Source organism: Medicago sativa, chromosome 7 (genome assembly GCF_051527215.1).
Source record: "Medicago sativa cultivar Bolivia chromosome 7, Bolivia_mono, whole genome shotgun sequence".
NCBI classification, from domain to species: Eukaryota; Viridiplantae; Streptophyta; class Magnoliopsida; order Fabales; family Fabaceae; genus Medicago; species Medicago sativa.
Window position 1 is genome coordinate 77,379,964 of NC_140755.1, and position 18,316 is coordinate 77,398,279.

The window sequence follows — 18,316 nt, forward strand, 5'->3', positions numbered from 1 at the left end:
AACGGTTATATATACGTAAACAAATTTATAATCGATTTTATGATAAAACTAGTGGAGTCTTTGCGCTCTTTTTATTGCGCTAACACGTGTAAATTATGAGCAATATTTTACATAAAAAAATTATTATGACTAAAATTATAAATACAAATATTTGTGACTTTCAAATTGTAACAAACCAAACAAATCATACTTTCAGTAACAAATATAATACGGGTGACTTGTGTAACAAGTACCAACAAGGAAGAAATGGTAGGAATGGAAATTGGAGTGTATGGGATGGATATAACAGAAAGAGAGAAAACAATGTGTTATGGTCTGAAAACCCTCTATATCATCTTGGTAATGAGTATCAGATGAATCAAGGAAGAAGAATAAATTGAGGAGGAGGAGGAAGAAGAATTGAAGGAGGGAAAATTTTGCTTATGTGGAGAAGGTACCTACTCCTAGTACATGGTAAATGAAGATCAAATGCCTTGGATTGTAAGCAAGGACTTGATTAGGTTGCTGGAGAATGGGAAGTTAGGTTGAGTTATGTTTAGGGGATGACAATTGGGAATAGGTTAAGCTGAACTAGATTTTGCATAAATAGATATGGCCGGTTAAAAAAAACTCAAGAAAAAGTTTGCACCTTAAACCCTGCATTTTTTGCTCTATAATTTGTCATAGCTATACTATATGTGATTGCATGCCACCATTTTTATTAAGCTGAACCATATAAAAATTAGTACTCAGTATTACAAAATATATTGTACATTCTTCTAGCAGTTACCATTAAAAAACAAACATTCTAGTGCTAATGAGACCCTGTGAAAACTTTGCCGAAATAAATTAGCCTTGGTAGGCAACCTATTCTGGAAGAGCCTCCACGCAAAAATTGAAACCTTGAGCGGAACGTCCTTTCTCCAAAGAAGATCGTCAGAGATCAAAGACACACCATGGTTGAGAGGCGTACCATCAGTAAAAGTACGGTAAGACCCTCTAACCGTGTAACCTGCAGAAGGGTCTGGAATCCAAATCCCCACATCATCATTGTCAACCTGCAACGTAATAGTCATTAATAAAGCCCTACACTCCTCTACTAACTCCTCCTCCCACGCCCATAACCTCCTTCTCCACTTCCACGCCTCTTCTCCCTCATCCCACCCCAAATCAAACATTTGCGCCACAGTTAACAATTTATTATCTGATAGTTCAAACAAACGGCGATTGAAAATAGCAAAAGAGTCTTATAAAAATGGAGAAAAAAATTCTTAAAAGGGTCTTATAATTAGAGACAAATGTAGTTAAAAAAGGGGGATATGTTTTTTTAAGGAAGAAAAAAAGGGAAACATTGCATACAAAAAATAGAAATTATGTATTGGCAATTGTATAAATTCATTTCTCAAAAACTTGATCATTGATTAATAAATATATCATTAATTTTTTTAAATCAAAAGAACAATTGAGTATTAGATAAATCACACAACATTGGTTTTCTCTCATTTTCATGAATTAAACACGACTCTTAAAGTCATATATTTCAATCACAAACAACAACACCAATACATGCAAGAGCAATCAATGTATATCTTGCAAATAATAGTATTTCCCTCATTCTTCATGTACTAAATATGACGATTGAATCATTCATATCATATGAGAAAGAATATTATATATATTTGAAATACAATTTGATTGAAAATTTTAACGACGATTATATTTATATACTATGTATCTATTATCTATCAAGTAAATAATTCTTTTAAATAATCGGATATAAATTTGTAACGTTCTATTATTTTATAGAAAAATTCTAAATTACAACGGTCACTACTTTAAAATTAGACAAGAGACATCAACAACGTTAATGTCTCTCTCTTTTAACTCAAAAGGTATCATCTTCTTCTCGTGTTAAGAATTGTACAAGGAAAAAGGGAGGTGGTTACCTACGTAATGGCGTTCAAAATTTGAAGCGTATTGCAAGACTTTCAGATAAAGACCGTAAAGAAGTGCTTCGTGCTTTACGGAAGTCGGGGAAGAAACGAAGGTTGGCTTCTGATGTATCTAAGGTGAAGGTATTTTCTGATGAAGGGTCTTCTCGGGGTGATTCTAATCCATCAGTTAACAACGAATGGTCTAATTGGCTGGTTCTACATGGTAACAACAAAGTGGTCAATGATGATGTTTGTGAGATAGGAAAAACGGTGGGACTTAACTTCAAGGGAGATAAAAATAACATGTTTGATGTGTTGTCAGGAGCGGGAAGAAAAAGTTCAGAGAGTGGAGGGAAGGGGGATTAAGGCGTAAGGTTGGTGGTGGGGTGAGGTTTGGTGTGGTGTGGGTGTGTCTAGATGAAGATTATTTCTTGGAATGTCCGGGGTTTAGGTGGTTTGGAGAAAAGGAGGGAGGTGTGTCAATTGGTGAGGGAGAAAAAACCTTTGGTTATGTGTATTCAAGAAACAAAGCTAGTCTTTATGGGGTGGTGTTGATGTCGATTTCTCTTTTCAACCTTCGATTGGTGCGTCGAGTGGGTTAGTAACTTTGTGGGACAGCAAGGAAGTGGTGGTGTGGTCGTCTATGTCTTTTGAGCATGTTTTGGTGGTTATGGGTAGTTTTGTGAAGACGGGAGAGCGGTTCATTGTTTTTAATGTCTATGCACCTTGTGATGCTACTTGTCAACAGGAACTCTGGATAAATATTTCAAATAATTTATTGTCAGTAGCCGATCAGAATGTATGTATTTGTGGAGACTTTAATGCTGTCTGGTGTGTTGAAGAACGTCGCAGTGTAGGAATTGCAGCCAGTCAAACAGGGAGCACCCTTTTTAATCAGTTTATTATCGGCAACTCATTGATTGACCTTCCTCTCCGAGGCCGTCATTATACCTGGTTTCGTGGGGACGGGAGGTCGATGAGTCGCATTGATCGTGTTCTTTTGTCTGAAAGTTGGTGTTTGACTTGGCCTGATTGTTTTCAGTTGGCTTCGGCTCGTGGCTTGTCTGATCACTGTCCTATAGTTCTGTCTGTTGATGAAGAGAATTGGGGGCCCAGGCCATTACGGATGTTAAAGTGTTGGGAGAATTTTGCTGGTTACAATAATAGCTTTGTCCGTGATAAATGGAATTCTTTTCAGGTTGAAGGTTGGGGTGGTTTTGTGTTGAAAGAAAAATTTAAATTAATTAAATTGGCACTGCGGGAGTGGCATCAGACTCATTCTCAAAATTTACCTGCTAAAATTTTTTCTCTGAAAGATAGAATTTCTAATCTAGACTTAAAAGGGGAGTCAGATGGTTTACTTGATGCTGAGGTTGAGGACCTTCATGGTTTTACGGAAGAATTGTTTTCTTTAGTCCGGATGAATACTAGTATTTCATGGCAACAGTCAAGGTTGCATTGGCTTCGTGAAGGGGATGCAAATTCGAAATTTTTTCATGGTATTATGTCTAGTAGAAAACGCCGAAATGCTATCCCATTTTTTTTGGTGAATGGTGTGTTGGTTGAAGGTGTCGATAATGTTCGCAGTGCTGTTTACTCTCATTTTTCAACTCATTTTCAGGGAGTCAGTGTTGACCGCCCCACTATGGAGGCTTTGAATTTTCGTTTGTTAACTCACAGGGAGGGGGTCGGTCTAATTAAACCTTTCTCCATGGAAGAGGTGAAGGCGGCAGTGTGGGATTGCGGCCATGGTGTTGAGTTGTAAGGTTGGCTCTGTTCCTTTTGTGTATCTGAGGTTACCTATTGGGGGTAATGCGAGGCGGTTGGCTTTTTGGGAACCATTACTTAATCGACTTAACTCTAGACTGTCCAGCTGGAACTCTAAACATTTATCCTTCGGTGGTCGCCTGGTTTTGCTGAATTCTGTCCTGTCATCTCTGCCTGTTTATGCACTTTCTTTCTTTAAGGCTCCAGCAGGTATAATCTCCTCTTTTGAATCTATTTTAATTTTTTTTTTTTTTTGGGGGGGGGGGGGGGAGTGAGGACCACAGGAAAATATCTTGGGTGGATTGGAATACTGTTTGCAGGAGTAAGGAGGTTGGTGGTTTGGGGGTAAGGAGAATTAGAGAGTTTAATATTGCTTTACTAGGTAAGTGGTGCTGGCGGATGTTGATGGAGAGGGAGAGTTTGTGGTTTAAGGTGTTGTCAGCTAGGTATGGTTTGGAGGAGGGTAGATTGAGGGGTGGTGGGCGAGAGACATCATTGTGGTGGCGTGATGTTCATGCTCTGTGTAGGGAGGAGTGGTTTAGACATAATGTTAGCCGTGTCATAGGAAGTGGGAAAAATACTTTCTTTTGGTCGGATGTGTGGTTGGGTGAAGTCTCCCTTCGTGACAAGTTTCCTAGATTATTTGATTTATCATTGTTAAAGGACTTGTCTGTGTTTGATATGTGTCAGTTAGGGTGGGGGGGTGGAGGGTCAGGCTTGGTCGTGGAGGAGGAGGCTTTTTGCGTGGGAAGAGGAGGTGGTGGGGGAACTAATCTTATTACTTCAAAGTTTCTCTTTACAGGTTGATAAAACTGATACTTGGCATTGGAAGTTGGAAACATCTCATGTTTTTTCCGTCCGAAGTGCTTACAAAGTGCAAACTTCGCAACCGATTGGTGTTCCTACGGTGGCGGTGGCAACTCTTTGGAATAAACAAGTTCCCCTTAAGGTCGTGTTGTTTGCGTGGCGTCTGTTTCGCGATAGGTTGCCAACGAAGGATAATCTTCTTCGTCGTGGTGTGATTCCTTTTGACTCTCGGTTGTGTATTGCTGGTTGTAATTCAGTCGAAACTAGCACTCATATGTTCTTACATTGTGCTACGTTTGGCTCGGTATGGCAATTATTGTTAAGGTGGCTAGGCTTCTCAACAGCCCTACCTCTTGGTGTGGTTGACCACTTTAATCAGTTCTTCTTAGATGGTGGTAATGTGAAGGCTCGTGGTGCAATTTTACAGGTTATCTGGTTAGCAACTACGTGGGAAATTTGGAAAGAAAGAAATAACAGGTTATTTAAAGGCAAGCATAGCTCTATTCCTCAAATGGTAGAAAAAATTAAGTCCCTCGCTTTCTTGTGGTTGAAGGAGAAATACCCTTCTCTTCCCTTCAATTATCATGCGTGGTGGCTTAGCCCATTCACCATTTTGGGCATAGGTTAATTGTTTATGCTCTTTCCATTTCTTTTATTTTACTGTATTGTGTCTGTAATTATTGTTCTGACTTTGTTGTTTCCACCCTGGTACACCTTGTGCTAGTGGGGTCTTTTGTTGTGGTAATATAATTCATTTTAGCCTCTTCAAAAAAAAAACAACGTTAATTATATATTTGGCCTCTTATTTATCTTAATTTATTCTTTTGTAGTTTTTTCTCATTCTTTTTTCTATTTTTTGCACACATACAATAGATGACATTTTTGCAAACGCGTATATACAAAAAAATGGTTATGTTATAACTTACTAGCATATACTCTTATAAAAATTTATGCACAAATTAAATGACCTTTCAACATCTTAATTTTCCTACTTAGCTTACAAACTTACAATACCAAGCTAGGCACTATTATAAAAATTTATCGTACCTCTAAATATTTATGTATATTATATATACTAGCATTTAGACGGACATTGCGCTAATGCATATAAATTACAAACAGTAGTTTTTATGAAATTCTGATTAATTTTTTTATTTTGATTAAAATTATAGGTCTAGATAATAGATATTTTGCACTTTTATATTGTAACAAATTATACTTATCTTTTTTAATGATATCAATAATATAACAAATATATTATCTTTAAAAAAAATATAAGAAATATAATATAAATTCTTATCTTTTTGAATTTAGCATTCTTATAGTCAAATTTGTTTAAGGGTGTAATTGAAAGGAGAAAAAATGATCCCAAAACATCCTATTTTATTTATATATACTAGCGTTAAGACGGGCACTCTGTGCCCGTCTGTCCAATCTTCTTATTGCGCTAATGAGTATAAGTTACGAATAGTTGTTTTCATGAAATTTTGATTAAAATTATTTTGATTTTAATGAGTATCCATTTGTCCAATCTTCTTATTACGCTAATGCATATAAATTGAGAAGAGTAGTTTTTATGATATTTTGATTTTGATTAAAATGATATGTATAAATAATAGATATTTTGCACTTTCGTATTGTAATAAACTATATTTATATTTTTCAATGATACCAACAACATAACAAATATTCTAATATCTTTCAAAAAAAAAATATTACAAACTCATTTGGTATAAGTTAAAATAGAGATTTTGGCATTCACTAACTTAAATATTTACTGTTTAAGATTTTACATAGTAAAAATCGTATATTTTTTCAAAATGATATCTTTCAAAAATGATTTTTATGAAAAGCTATTTGATATAGCTTTTTTTTAGAAAATTTTTTAAAATTTTAGTATCCAAAAAAATTATAACAATTCTTCAAAAAAAAAATCATAACAAAATGATGAAGTACTTGGAATGATAATTTAAGATAAGCTATTCAAACGAATTTTTCATTTGAAGTTTTTCTTGAAAAATTATTTGTTAAAAATATTATTACAAAAACAGATTACACCACAAAAATCTATTTTAAAAGAGCTATAACAAACAGGCTCTTAACCCGTTCAAAATCGTGGCGGTAAGAGCACGTAAGTCTCTTTTGATATACGAGATCGTTCGTCACACATCATTTAGATACGAGATACAAAATATCTTAAGATAATAATCATATATTAGGTAGTGACTAATAGTTATGTTATTCAAAGAGCTTAAAAATTTCTTAGTTACGTCAAAAGACTGTATGAATTATGGGGTCTTTCTAACTTCTCAAGTTCAAGGATCCAAGATTCGGACATAACAAAAAGAATTCAAGATGAAGGAATTTCAAAGATTATTGGAGCTTGAGTTTCGAAGACTTACTTAAACATTTTGGTGGTAGTGTTGTAGTTGACTAGGATTGAAAATTAGGGTTATCGAGAGAATTCTTTGTAATGATAACAGTTTTGAAATAATTTTCAATAATAGTAAAAATGTTTGATAGAGGCGTGTGAAATTGATAGAGTTAATATATGACATGATTGTCATAAGAGTGTGGCTAAACACCATGACACAAATTCTAGCAAATGTATCGCGAAGTGAAAGGTCAATTGTAATGGTATGAAAAAAAAACAAAAAAAAAGTCCCACTAAACATGCAATGCAGTCACAAAAAATTGAGGTTTTTTATACCGCTCGAAATATTCACGAATCATCCATTCGCCAGAAACAACATTTCTCTTGTCATAATGGCAGCATTGATATAGCCATGAATATCATAAACTTGTCATAACGGGTGCTTCGCATTTCCATATTTACACTACGTTGTATTATAATTATAGCAAACCATAGAAAACAAAATACTGATTTGTACCCAGATAATCATAATTGTCATTAGTATATAGACATTCTAAAACTAAAGACAAACTCTAAAAACAATGGGGCAAAGAAACAAACCTTCTTCTTGAATAGATTAACAACAACATTTGGTCGTTCAGGGTATAAAATGAGTGAAGACTATCAAACAGATAGGGAAACAAGTACGTGGCACTATCTAATAACAAGAAAAACAAGTGTTTTATGCATGATGGAGTTTATCTACCAAAATCTAATTCAATAGAGATGGAAACTATAAATAACGAATATATTTCATTTTTTTGTATAAAATTCAATCATTATTTGTTAAATATTAGTATTAATGTATTGAGTAATGATATTTTGACATTCATTTGATGACAACTTTATTGACAACCTTGTTTTTCTCACTTCTTATTGGTCAAAAACAATGGAGAGAGAAAAAGGAAGAGAGAGGATAACAACATCATGTGAGTATGAGAGAGAAAGTTGTCCAAAACTTGTTAAAAAGTGGTTGTCAAGATATCATTTCTCTAATGTATTACGATGTTATAATTTAAAATTCTACTCTCAAACTTAGTTGAGCATGTACAATAATAGTAATTGAAGATTAAAGAAACAAAAATAAATAATAATAGCAAGGAAAATTAAAGAAACGAAAATAAAAGACAATAAACTCGATCGATCATTGTTAATGCAGTTCAATTAAGCAATGTATAGTGTTACCCTGAACCACGGGAGCTATTGTCTCCCACGTCTCCAGTCGCCCCCAACAACAATTAAGCTTAAGACACGTTTGGGCCAGGGCCAGGGCCAGCTCCTTCTCCGCCCCTTACACCTCTTCTGTGTACATATGAACCATAGCCAACACATTCACTTTGTAAACTTCATCTTGGCTCTTCCAATTGATGGTCATTGATATGAATTTTGCTCTCCACCCAGCACGTTTTGCTCGCACCCTGCAGCCATGCCAATTTTGCCCCTGCGCATGTTAACTAACGCAAGTGTAATACTATGCGTTAGTTAAGTAACGTTGCGTAAGTTAAGATGCGCAAGGGTAAAACTCTGCGTGAGTTAACTCACGCATAGGCATGTATAAAAAAAACATTGCGTGAGTTAACTCACGCATAGTATTACACTTGCGCGAGTTAACTCACGCACTACTGATATATCAGTACAGCATTAAATGCTGTACTGATGTGCATTGAATGCAGTTTGGGTCGAAACCCTAAAATGCTCGTAATTGAACCTAATTACGTCAGTTTAACAATATTATTGGATAATACGACTTGGTGCATCAAAATTACACCAAAACATCGTTTTTTTTCACAATCACATAATCACACATAACGATCCAAACGGTCCAAATTACACAAATTCGCCGGTAATGACCCGTAATCATTTAAACACACTTAATGACACGTAAACGATCCAAATTACAAATAATTAGAGACAAAGTAAGTAATGCAAGCAATAATTGGTGTGACATAACCGGCCACCAAAAAAATAATTCATTTCATTTAATATATATAATATTAGTTACATATTGGCCACAAATATACAAATTACATAACCGGCCACCAAAAAATATGTCGGGGTGTAATACCACCAAAAAATAGGACGAACACCGACCGACCTATAACTTTCCTAACCTATAATAACCTATCTAAGAGGTCTAGTGATATTCCTAAATTGCCGTCCTCTTCCATGTCCTCCGTCCATTCAAATTCTTGTTCCTTTTTTTGCGGGGTGGGAGTATCACCACAAACAATTGGATTGTGCTCATTTGTTGGTTTCTTTGGCGGCTGAGGCTCCTTAGACATGAGTTCATTGAAAGCGTTTTGTCTATCCAAAAACACAAAATGCCAATTCTCCGTCTCACCAATCTTGTTGTTCATCCATTCCTTACAACTCGGTGGTAACGGACAACCTTCCTTCAAAATCACATGAAGATAGTGATCGGGAATTAAGCAAAGACACATGATGTTGGAATGTGGATTAAGTGGAGGAGCACTTCGGATTGGGAAAAATGTCTCACATACACCACCCGTCGTTTCGGACAAAGTCAATAGAACAACGGGTCTTTTGTAGCAAGAAGCAATAATGTGACCCATATCCGGAGTGGTCATCCACTTATCTGGAGGCGCAACACTAATTGTACGTTTAGGAGGGTATAAACCATTCAAGATTATGTTATAACGCTCCTCCGTGTCATATATCGGCATGTAGTCACTCTTATGATTTCTCAACTCTTGAATAAGTGCATGACGAATCAATACATGATCTTCCTCCTCTTGTGTAATAGACGTACTTATGCTCCACCAACTTCGAAATCAAGAATTGCAACTCCGTCATGTCACCTCTTTCCCCCTTGCGCCATCTTGTTCTCACATTGTACACTTGCTTGATTGTTATCACACTTTCGTTGTTGGTTTCCTTCAAATTGGTGAGAATATTCCGAGGCACCGTCAAGCTCTTTGTCATTTCAATAACTTTTTTCTTCTCCTCCGCACGAAGTCTACCCGCAATTAGGTGTCCTTGTAACTTTCCCACCTCCAAGTCATGGTTGTGCATTCCACAAAGCATTGCAAGCCACCAATCATTTGTATCTTTATCAAAGAAACCTTTCAACCTAAACGGATAATTACATTTCCTTGAGCCAATGCCTTCAAGGTTCGGTTTCTTCCTTGTCTTAGGTGGCTTGTATACCCCACTCCTTTCACATTGCATCGTCAAATACGGCCTTTTTATAACGGATTTATCTATACAAACACCAAATCCGGCCTTCACCCCTTGTCCGCGAACCCAAGTAAGTAACTCTTCTCGCTCTCTCCATCTTGCATTTGTTGTAAAAAAATGAGGCGGTGTCACGAGCTTCACAAATAACGCCGGTAGGTACCGGATTAGGTTCTTGAATTTTACCAATTCGAGCTTGAATTGGAATTTGGACTTTAAATGGTTTGAAATTAAAGCTTTGGTTTGACATCGCCGGAACCTTCGCCGGAACCTTCACCGGAACCTTCTTTTTTGGCCGGTTTCGGTTCAACGCCATCATCCGCGACTTTGTCAACCATCTCCCTAAATATCTATTGAATAAAAATAATTACAAAGGAAGAAAAAATAAATTACTTGCGGAACAAGCTAACCAAGAACAAAAGTGGCGCAAAAAATTCAAAAAAACATGGCTGCACAGTGGCGTGACTTAAGTCACGCAGCACTAATGCACTTGCGACAGTTAAGTCGCGCAGCCAAGTTAACCTGCGCAAGTTAACTTGCGTACCATGCCCTACTCCCTACAAAAAACAGACGAACCAAGCAGGTAAACCAGCAAAATGAGATGAGTTTAGATGGTACAGTACCTGATAATTGATGCTTGATGAGAGTAGAAACTTGCTTCCTGACGATTTGCAATGATTTGGGATGATGATTTTGACCCAAAAAATCGCACTTTTTGGGTTTTTGAAGGTGGAGGGAAAGAAAATGGTGGTTGGAGTTCGGACTGATGGGTTTTGTTCAAAAACAGGAACACTGCGTGAGTTAACTTACGCAGCGTGAGTTAACTTGTGTAGCGCATGTTAACTTGCGCAAGGACAAAATTGGCATGGCTGCAGGGTGCGAGCAAAACGTGCTGGGTGGAGAGCAAAATTCCATTGATATTGGCTCTTCCAATTGTTGGTCATTGCTAGATTGTATGTAATAAGACCTCAATTGTATTTCTTGTTTGTTTCAAGCAGCCATTAACTTGGGCGATTTCAGGTATATAAATTGTTAACAGATTGGAAACTATCTCTTGCATTTCATAATGCAAACAATTTACCATTTGCATGTAGACAGAAAAGATGAATCACTCAATCCAAGTTGTAGCCTTGTCGTTGGAGTACATGAAGTATTGTCGACCATCCATATCAATCTCTCTCTCAACTAAAAAAATTGTTGTACTCCGTTTTTTACTAAATTGTTTGTATTTCCTTTTTTTATTAAATAAATTTGATTCTTTTGCAAAATTTGGTCTTAAAAGTTGGGTTTGAAAGAGAAATAACCGGTTTTTAAATCGATAAATAACCAATTTTCAATCCATATTTTAAAATATCCGGATATTTTGGCCAACTAAACCATATCCATTTATAAATTGGTTTTGTAAAATAAAATGTTATATATCCCTAAACAAATTGCTTCAAAAAAAAAAATTATCCCTAAACAAATTTATAATCGATTTTATGATAAAATATTGCGTTAGCACGTGTAAATTATGAGCAATATTTTATATAAAAAAATTATTATGACTAAAATTATAAATACAAATATTTGTGACTTTCAAATTGTAACAAACCAAACAAATCATGCTTATTTTTTTTAATGAAAACGACGATTTAGTAACAAATATAATACGGGTGACTTGTGTAACAAGTACCAACAAGGAAGAAATGGTCGGAATGGAAATTGGAGAGTATGGGATGGATATAACAGAGAGAGAAAACAATGTGTTATGGTCTGAAAACCCTCTATATTATCTTGGTAATGAGTATGAGATGAATCAAGAAAGAAGAATAAATTGAGGAGGAGGAAGAAGAATTGAAGGAGGGAAAATTTTGCTTATGTGGAGAAGGTACCTACTTCTAGCACATTGTAAATGAAGATCAAATGCCTTGGACTGTAAGCAAGGACTTGATTAGGTTGCTGGAGAATGGGAAGTTAGGTTGAGTTATGTTTAGGAATTAGGGGGTGACAATTGGGAATAGGTTGAGCTGAACTAGATTTTGCATAAATAGATACGGCCAGTTAAAAAACTCAAAAGTTGGCACCTTAAACCCTGCATTTTTTGCTCTATAATCTATCATAGCTATACTATATGTGATTGCATGCCACCATTTTTATTAAGCAGAACCATAAAAAAAATTAGTGCTCAGTATTACAAAATATATTGTACATTCTAGCAGTTACCATTAAAAAACAAACATTCTAGTGCTAATGAGACCCTGTGAAAACTTTGCCCAAAAATGTTGTTTCCCAATGCCCACTAAATATGTGAGATATTAGCACAAACCCTTTCGGATACCATGCCATGATTTTCACTGTCCTCTTCGTCGTCGTCATCAAGAAGTACTCCTTGAGTCTGCATTTGAGATAATTGTTGAAATTTAATTGCATCTCTCTTTTTCTTGCTGCATAGTTTCTTGCCATAAATTGCACCAGCAGCAACTGCTCCGACCGAAGAAAATGCCAAGACAGCCAGTGTTTTCTGTACTTGAAGACAATATATCACTTAGTCATCAAATTGAAAAATTGAAATAAAAAGAATGATTTCATCTAAGGAAAGGAACTCACATTGGTATCACTATTGCTGCTAGCTCTAGGAAATTCAGTGGCAGTTGTTGAATTTGAGTAAAAATCTGCAGTACAAAATCTAATGTGAAAACCTATAAGATAAGTTAATTTTTTTTCTAAATCACTAGCTCTGTCATTTTGTTTCACTGGTAATTCTAGAGAGCTTATACAAATAAGCTGAAAACAGCTTATCAACATGTCATAAGCCGTTTCGATAAGTTCTCCCAAACAATCTCACAAGTGCTTATGTCAGTAAATAAAATCAAATAAGTCAATTTAAATAGACCCTATTCCTGAAAGAGACATTAACATATATAAGTTGTATATATCATAATCCATAACCCTCTTTTCAAAAGCAATAAGCATCAAAGCTGAGTTGTGAGTAGTGAGAATTAAGGGATAGGAACCTGTTGAAGTGGTTGGTAGAGAACAATCAGCACTTCCTTTCCAATCAGATGGACACCGGCAAACATAACCTGCTTCATCCAAACATTGAGCATGATGAAAACAGAAATTCTGACCACAGGGTACTCCAGCTTGCTCACAATGTTCCCCAGCAAATCCAGAGGGACATTTGCATGAGTACTTTTCTCCTTGAACAATTTCCTCACAAGTAGCACCATGTTCACACCAAAACGAGTTGGTCCCATCACACATTGTCATTTCTTCATCACAAAACTTTCCCCTATAGCATCAAGCCCAAAATAATACAAAATTTCATTGAGAAAATTCACAAAATCTATATTGAACCAAAAAGACTAATTAAGAGCCAATTTGGGTAACCTCTTTCACAAGCACTCATGTGAAAATAAAAATGTATTGAAATTTTTTTGCAAGAACCAAGAGTTTTTCAAAATAATAGTTTCATGTATAAATTGAATTTAGCTTCTATATCTCAATTTTTTCAGAAATTCTCATCAAAACATTTTTATAGACACCTATAATTGAGAAGCTTTCATAAACTAAAAGCTAGTCTCCATTGGAACCAAGTATAAAGCACGGACACAGACATGGACATCGGACACGACGTTGACACGTCGACAATGATAAAATTTTGAAAAAATGATATAATTCAATGTAATCAGAAGTGTCGGTGTCGTCTCAATTCGGACACATGAACATGTCTTCAATCAAAAGTGTCAGTGCAACAAAGAGCCTAACATATATGATAAAAATTTTAAGTGTGTCTGGTACAGACACATGTGGTTATATTCTATCGTTGTGTTCTCAAATTTGGACTAATGTCTACACATCAGTGTCTTAAGTGATGTGTCTAGTGTTTGTATCACTCGTTTATTCATAGCTTAATCTAGTATAATTGTATCAAACAAGATCTTGAAAATCAATATTTTGAATTATTTTCATTTATTTTACACAAAAGCAAGATCATTTACATTGATAGGCCTAATTGTTGACAAAAAAATTTCCACTCCAGTCTCCACACATTTATTTTATTAATGCTGAAAATGATGAGAAAATACATTTCATGCTTAAGAAACCAAGTATATATGAATGATAGAAAGAAAAGTTAGTTGAGCACAAGAATTTAATGAGTTGATGTATTGTTTACCCGAGAAAAAGTCGATCGCCATCTAAGATAGTGGAAGGATCAGGGAATTTGCAAATGCAAGCACCAGTGGTGTTGCACAACCCAGTTTTGCAGCGATCATCTTCACATTCTACGGAGTACACTTTGAGTGATCCCAAAAGCAATAAAATTGCAACAAAATGGCATATTCCTGTTGTAAATGTAATTGACATAATTTCAAGGCTCTCTTTTTGAGGGTGTAGTGGTGTTTGAGAGTGAGAGACTTCAATTTTTTTTTTTGTTTTCTATGATACAATGTTTAAGATCTTTGGTATAGTAACTTAAGATTCAAGCAAAGGTTAGAAAGAGTGTGATGATGGGTTGGTAGTGAGCTGAAACTTGTAAAAGAAGTTAAATGGGTGAGAGGATATTTTGAGTTGAGTTTACCAATATTAATATTCACAATATCCTTAATTCTTGAAGACTAATTGTTAGAAGTTGTAATTTTCAAGGTTAATAATGGTATCTATTAGTATCAAATAAGTTTGCATGTGGTTTTTGTCATTAGGTCAAACGAGGTGGTGTTCTACTTTATATGGAGTCTGATCTAAGAAACTAAGGGCATAGATTAATCTCTTTTTTTTCCACAGGCCTTGTGTGAAATAAGTAATTTGGCCCCTTTTATTAAATAGAAAAAACGTAAGTTGACCTCAATTAAATAAGTAAATCTCGGAATATCTACCTAGGGCATCCATACATTAGTCTCCAAATATAGTTTACCTTGTCTCAATCAAGTACAACTTATTTACCGTATTTCACACATACTAAAGGAAAGATAAACAAATTTATCAAACCAAATCTACGAAGTGTTGATGTATTCGTCATTATAGTAAATATAAAGTTAAAGATATTAATTTGGGAATGATACTTATGATTTTAATTGTTAAATATGTTAAATAGAGGACACAATTGAAAGAAGAAGAAGAAGAAGAAAATGAAAGTGACTTGAATCTTAGGATAGTTATTTTACAAATTTATCACTCATTAGGAGATGGAGGGATAATTTTTTTTAAGAAATATCAAATTATTGTGACAATCATAAATATAATATATATATATATATATATATATATATATGGATATTTTATTAAATATCAAATAACAGAGGATGACATTATAATTATAGTAAATATTTATTAAAATTAAATAATTACCTAAACTCATCACACAAAAAAAAAAAAAAAACCTAAACTAAATATGTGTAAATACATATAATACATGTGGATGGCCAGTGTGCCACATCGTATATAAGAACGACTTTGACTAAAAGCTTGCATAGAAATGACCAACTTATATTAAAAATATAATTTAAAGGACTAAATTGAACTATATTATAGTCAATGGACCAACCTGTCCCTCAAAAGTAAATTAAGAGACAAAATGTATTTAACCAAAAATAAATTATATTTTGAAAGTACACGTGTGATGTGAACTTCATAAATTTTCTAATAGTATGAATTTCAACTTGAAAAATGATATTTGTTTTTTTTTTTTTTTGAAGAAGGATGATATTTGTATGATTATTTTGTGATAACTTTTGAACAATTTTATCTCTTATACTCACATAACGTTCTTATAATATCTCTTCTTTTTTCTCACTATTATTTTTACTAATAAAAAAGAAAAAAAAATAAGGTTATTACAAAAGTTATTATCAAATGGTTTTACAAATATCATTATTCTTTCAACTTGTATTTTAGACGTTTCTGGAAGATTCTTTCGGATGTAGACACCCACAAGTCTGAAATGATATTGTTGTTGAGGGGAGAAAAAGTAGCTCGACATACTACATGTTTATGTTTATTTTGAGGTAATTTCTTTTTTCATTCACTCTTTTCTCACGTATCCTACGGAATTCCAAAAATACATTATTATATAATCTAAACTTTTTTTTGGAGATTTTTGGATTATACAATTTGAAATATGCTTATATATAAAAAAAAAAATAATCAGAACCCCTCCCATTTCAATAGTAGCGAATTTTGTTTTCAAAACAGAGTGAAAAATGATAAAAAATAAAATAAAATAAAATTGTCAAATAAAATCAACAGGAAATAAAAACACATTGAAAAATGAGTGTAAACGTTGAAATTTTTGATTTTGAGAAACAGAGTCCCGTAAGAAGTCCTTTATGCGGGAGGCTTGTTCTTTGATTTTTTTTCCTGATTTTTTGGGCAAGTTTCAGAGCAATCCAATCAAGTAACCTGAAAATCGGATTTTCGACTTGGACACGACAGGAAAAACAAACATTGACCTAATACACAAGGATGAGAGGTTATGATGGTTGTTAAAATGGTTATCTCAATCACTAACAAACTTGGTCTTTGTGCTAATATATATATATATATATTGGATTATATAATCTGAACATGTTTTGCCCTTGAATTTTTAGCACATACGGTGTATATAGGTGCTCAGATTTTATAAACCCAAAAAAACAAGAAAGGAGTCTCATACATGCTTCGAAGTAATGTCTATTGAGGGTGTTTGAATTATAAAATCCGAAGTACTTATTTTTTCGGATTTTAAAATACAAATTGATAAAAAAAAATGCATATTCCACAAAAATATAGAGGGAACCCTCACTTTAGATTATATAATTCAAAAATCTAAAAAAAACAGTTTGAAATATATAATTCAAACAAAAGATTTTTGAAATTCACTAGACGCGTGGAAAGAGTAGAGAGAAAAAAGAATGACACTTTCTTTTTTTCACTTTATTAATTTCTCGCATGCTATACATATTTCGAATTATAAAATTTGAACGTCATAATTATCCTATGAAAACTTCTCCAAAACAAGTTATAATATTTTGAATATAAAAATTCAAATAGAATGCGCCAGGACACTGATTAGCTGATCAAAGTCGTAACCAAAACGAATTTGCCTTGTTTTGCTTGTCAAACTCATCTCGATCAATTGAAATACAGGGCCATTGTGAACTGATACGGTCCATATACTATTTTCACCGTCCAGTCATGACCAGTAGTACTGGTGGTACCTTGACTTTTCAAAATATTAAATTAAATTTGAAGTAGTATTAAAAGATACTTGAGCAACTGATACATCCTGATGTACGTACGATCTAAATTCTTAAATATAATAAAGGGTTAATTATGTTTTTGGTCCCTACAAAATTGCGACCTTATAAGTTTAGTCCTTACTTAATTTTAATAGCATTTTTAGTCCCTACAAAAAAAATTACTTATAATTTTAGTCCCTGCTAAAATAAATTTTGTTTAATTATCCTTAAACTCTAAAAATTTTTAGCGATTCTTTTTATACAAGTTTAGAACACTATGAAAGGTTCATTTACTAAAATCTATAATTTTTTAACATGACATAAATTAAATATGAATTTTTTAAAATGACAAAAGTTTAAGATATAAGTAACAAAAATATTGACGTAGAAATCAAATTTTTGCAATATTTTTTTTCGGAGGACCTTTTAATAACGTTCTTAACACGCCTGTAAAAAAATTGTTGAAAAACTTAAGAGTTTAAGCATAAATTAAACAAATTTGGATTGAGTAAGGACTAATATTGAGTGCAGAATTTTTTTTGTAGGGACTAAAAATGCTATTAAAATTAAGTAAGGATTAAACTTATAAGGTCGCAATTTTGTAGGGACCAAAAACATAATTAACCCTATAATAAATTGATTCCTTAAAATAATTTAATAATAATAGCTTCAAAGTAGAAATACACAACGGTACATTAAGTAAGAATGTTAATATTTTCGTGAGCTTAGCTCATAATAAATTGATTCCTTGAAATAATTTAATAATAATAGCTTCAAAGTAGAAATACACGGTACATTAACTAAGAATTAATGTTAATGTCTTCGTAAGCATAACTCAGTGAGTAAGAACAATGCATAATATATGAAAAATTCGGCGTTAAAACCTCAGCCACAAAAAAAAAACTAAGAATGCTAATGAAATACTTTTTTTTGTGGTGATGATGAAATGTACTTTAATTGCTAATAAAATGATAATAGTTTTTCCTAAAAAAACAATAGCTTTATTAGGAGTAAGTTTAATT

At 33.8% G+C, this 18,316-nt stretch overlaps 5 protein-coding genes across 5 annotated transcripts; 1 reads left to right on the forward strand and 4 right to left on the reverse strand.

The window, feature by feature from the left end:
* Window positions 1-758: 758 nt before the first annotated feature.
* On the reverse strand, window positions 759-1,157 carry LOC146908740 (uncharacterized). The gene has a single exon (XM_085729297.1). It carries the CDS (start codon window positions 1,155-1,157, stop codon window positions 759-761), a length of 399 nt encoding a protein of 132 aa, XP_085585423.1.
* Window positions 1,158-2,556: 1,399 nt separating this feature from the next.
* LOC146908741 (uncharacterized) lies at window positions 2,557-5,115 on the forward strand. Its single transcript, XM_085729298.1, has 3 exons — window positions 2,557-3,674; window positions 4,001-4,229; window positions 4,483-5,115. Exons 1-3 carry the CDS (start codon window positions 2,557-2,559, stop codon window positions 5,113-5,115), a joined length of 1,980 nt encoding a protein of 659 aa, XP_085585424.1.
* A 3,896-nt stretch (window positions 5,116-9,011) lies between these two features.
* Window positions 9,012-9,584, reverse strand: LOC146908742 (uncharacterized). The gene has a single exon (XM_085729299.1). It carries the CDS (start codon window positions 9,582-9,584, stop codon window positions 9,012-9,014), a length of 573 nt encoding a protein of 190 aa, XP_085585425.1.
* Window positions 9,585-9,594: 10 nt separating this feature from the next.
* On the reverse strand, window positions 9,595-10,089 carry LOC146908743 (uncharacterized). Its single transcript, XM_085729300.1, has one exon. It carries the CDS (start codon window positions 10,087-10,089, stop codon window positions 9,595-9,597), a length of 495 nt encoding a protein of 164 aa, XP_085585426.1.
* Window positions 10,090-12,209: 2,120 nt separating this feature from the next.
* LOC146908744 (uncharacterized) lies at window positions 12,210-14,563 on the reverse strand. Its single transcript, XM_085727656.1, has 4 exons — window positions 14,255-14,563; window positions 13,092-13,369; window positions 12,685-12,749; window positions 12,210-12,598 (listed from the first exon to the last, which is right to left on the reverse strand). The coding sequence occupies exons 1-4, from the start codon at window positions 14,443-14,445 to the stop codon at window positions 12,377-12,379; spliced, it is 756 nt and encodes a 251-aa protein (XP_085583782.1). The 5' UTR covers window positions 14,446-14,563; the 3' UTR covers window positions 12,210-12,376.
* Window positions 14,564-18,316: the final 3,753 nt, after the last annotated feature.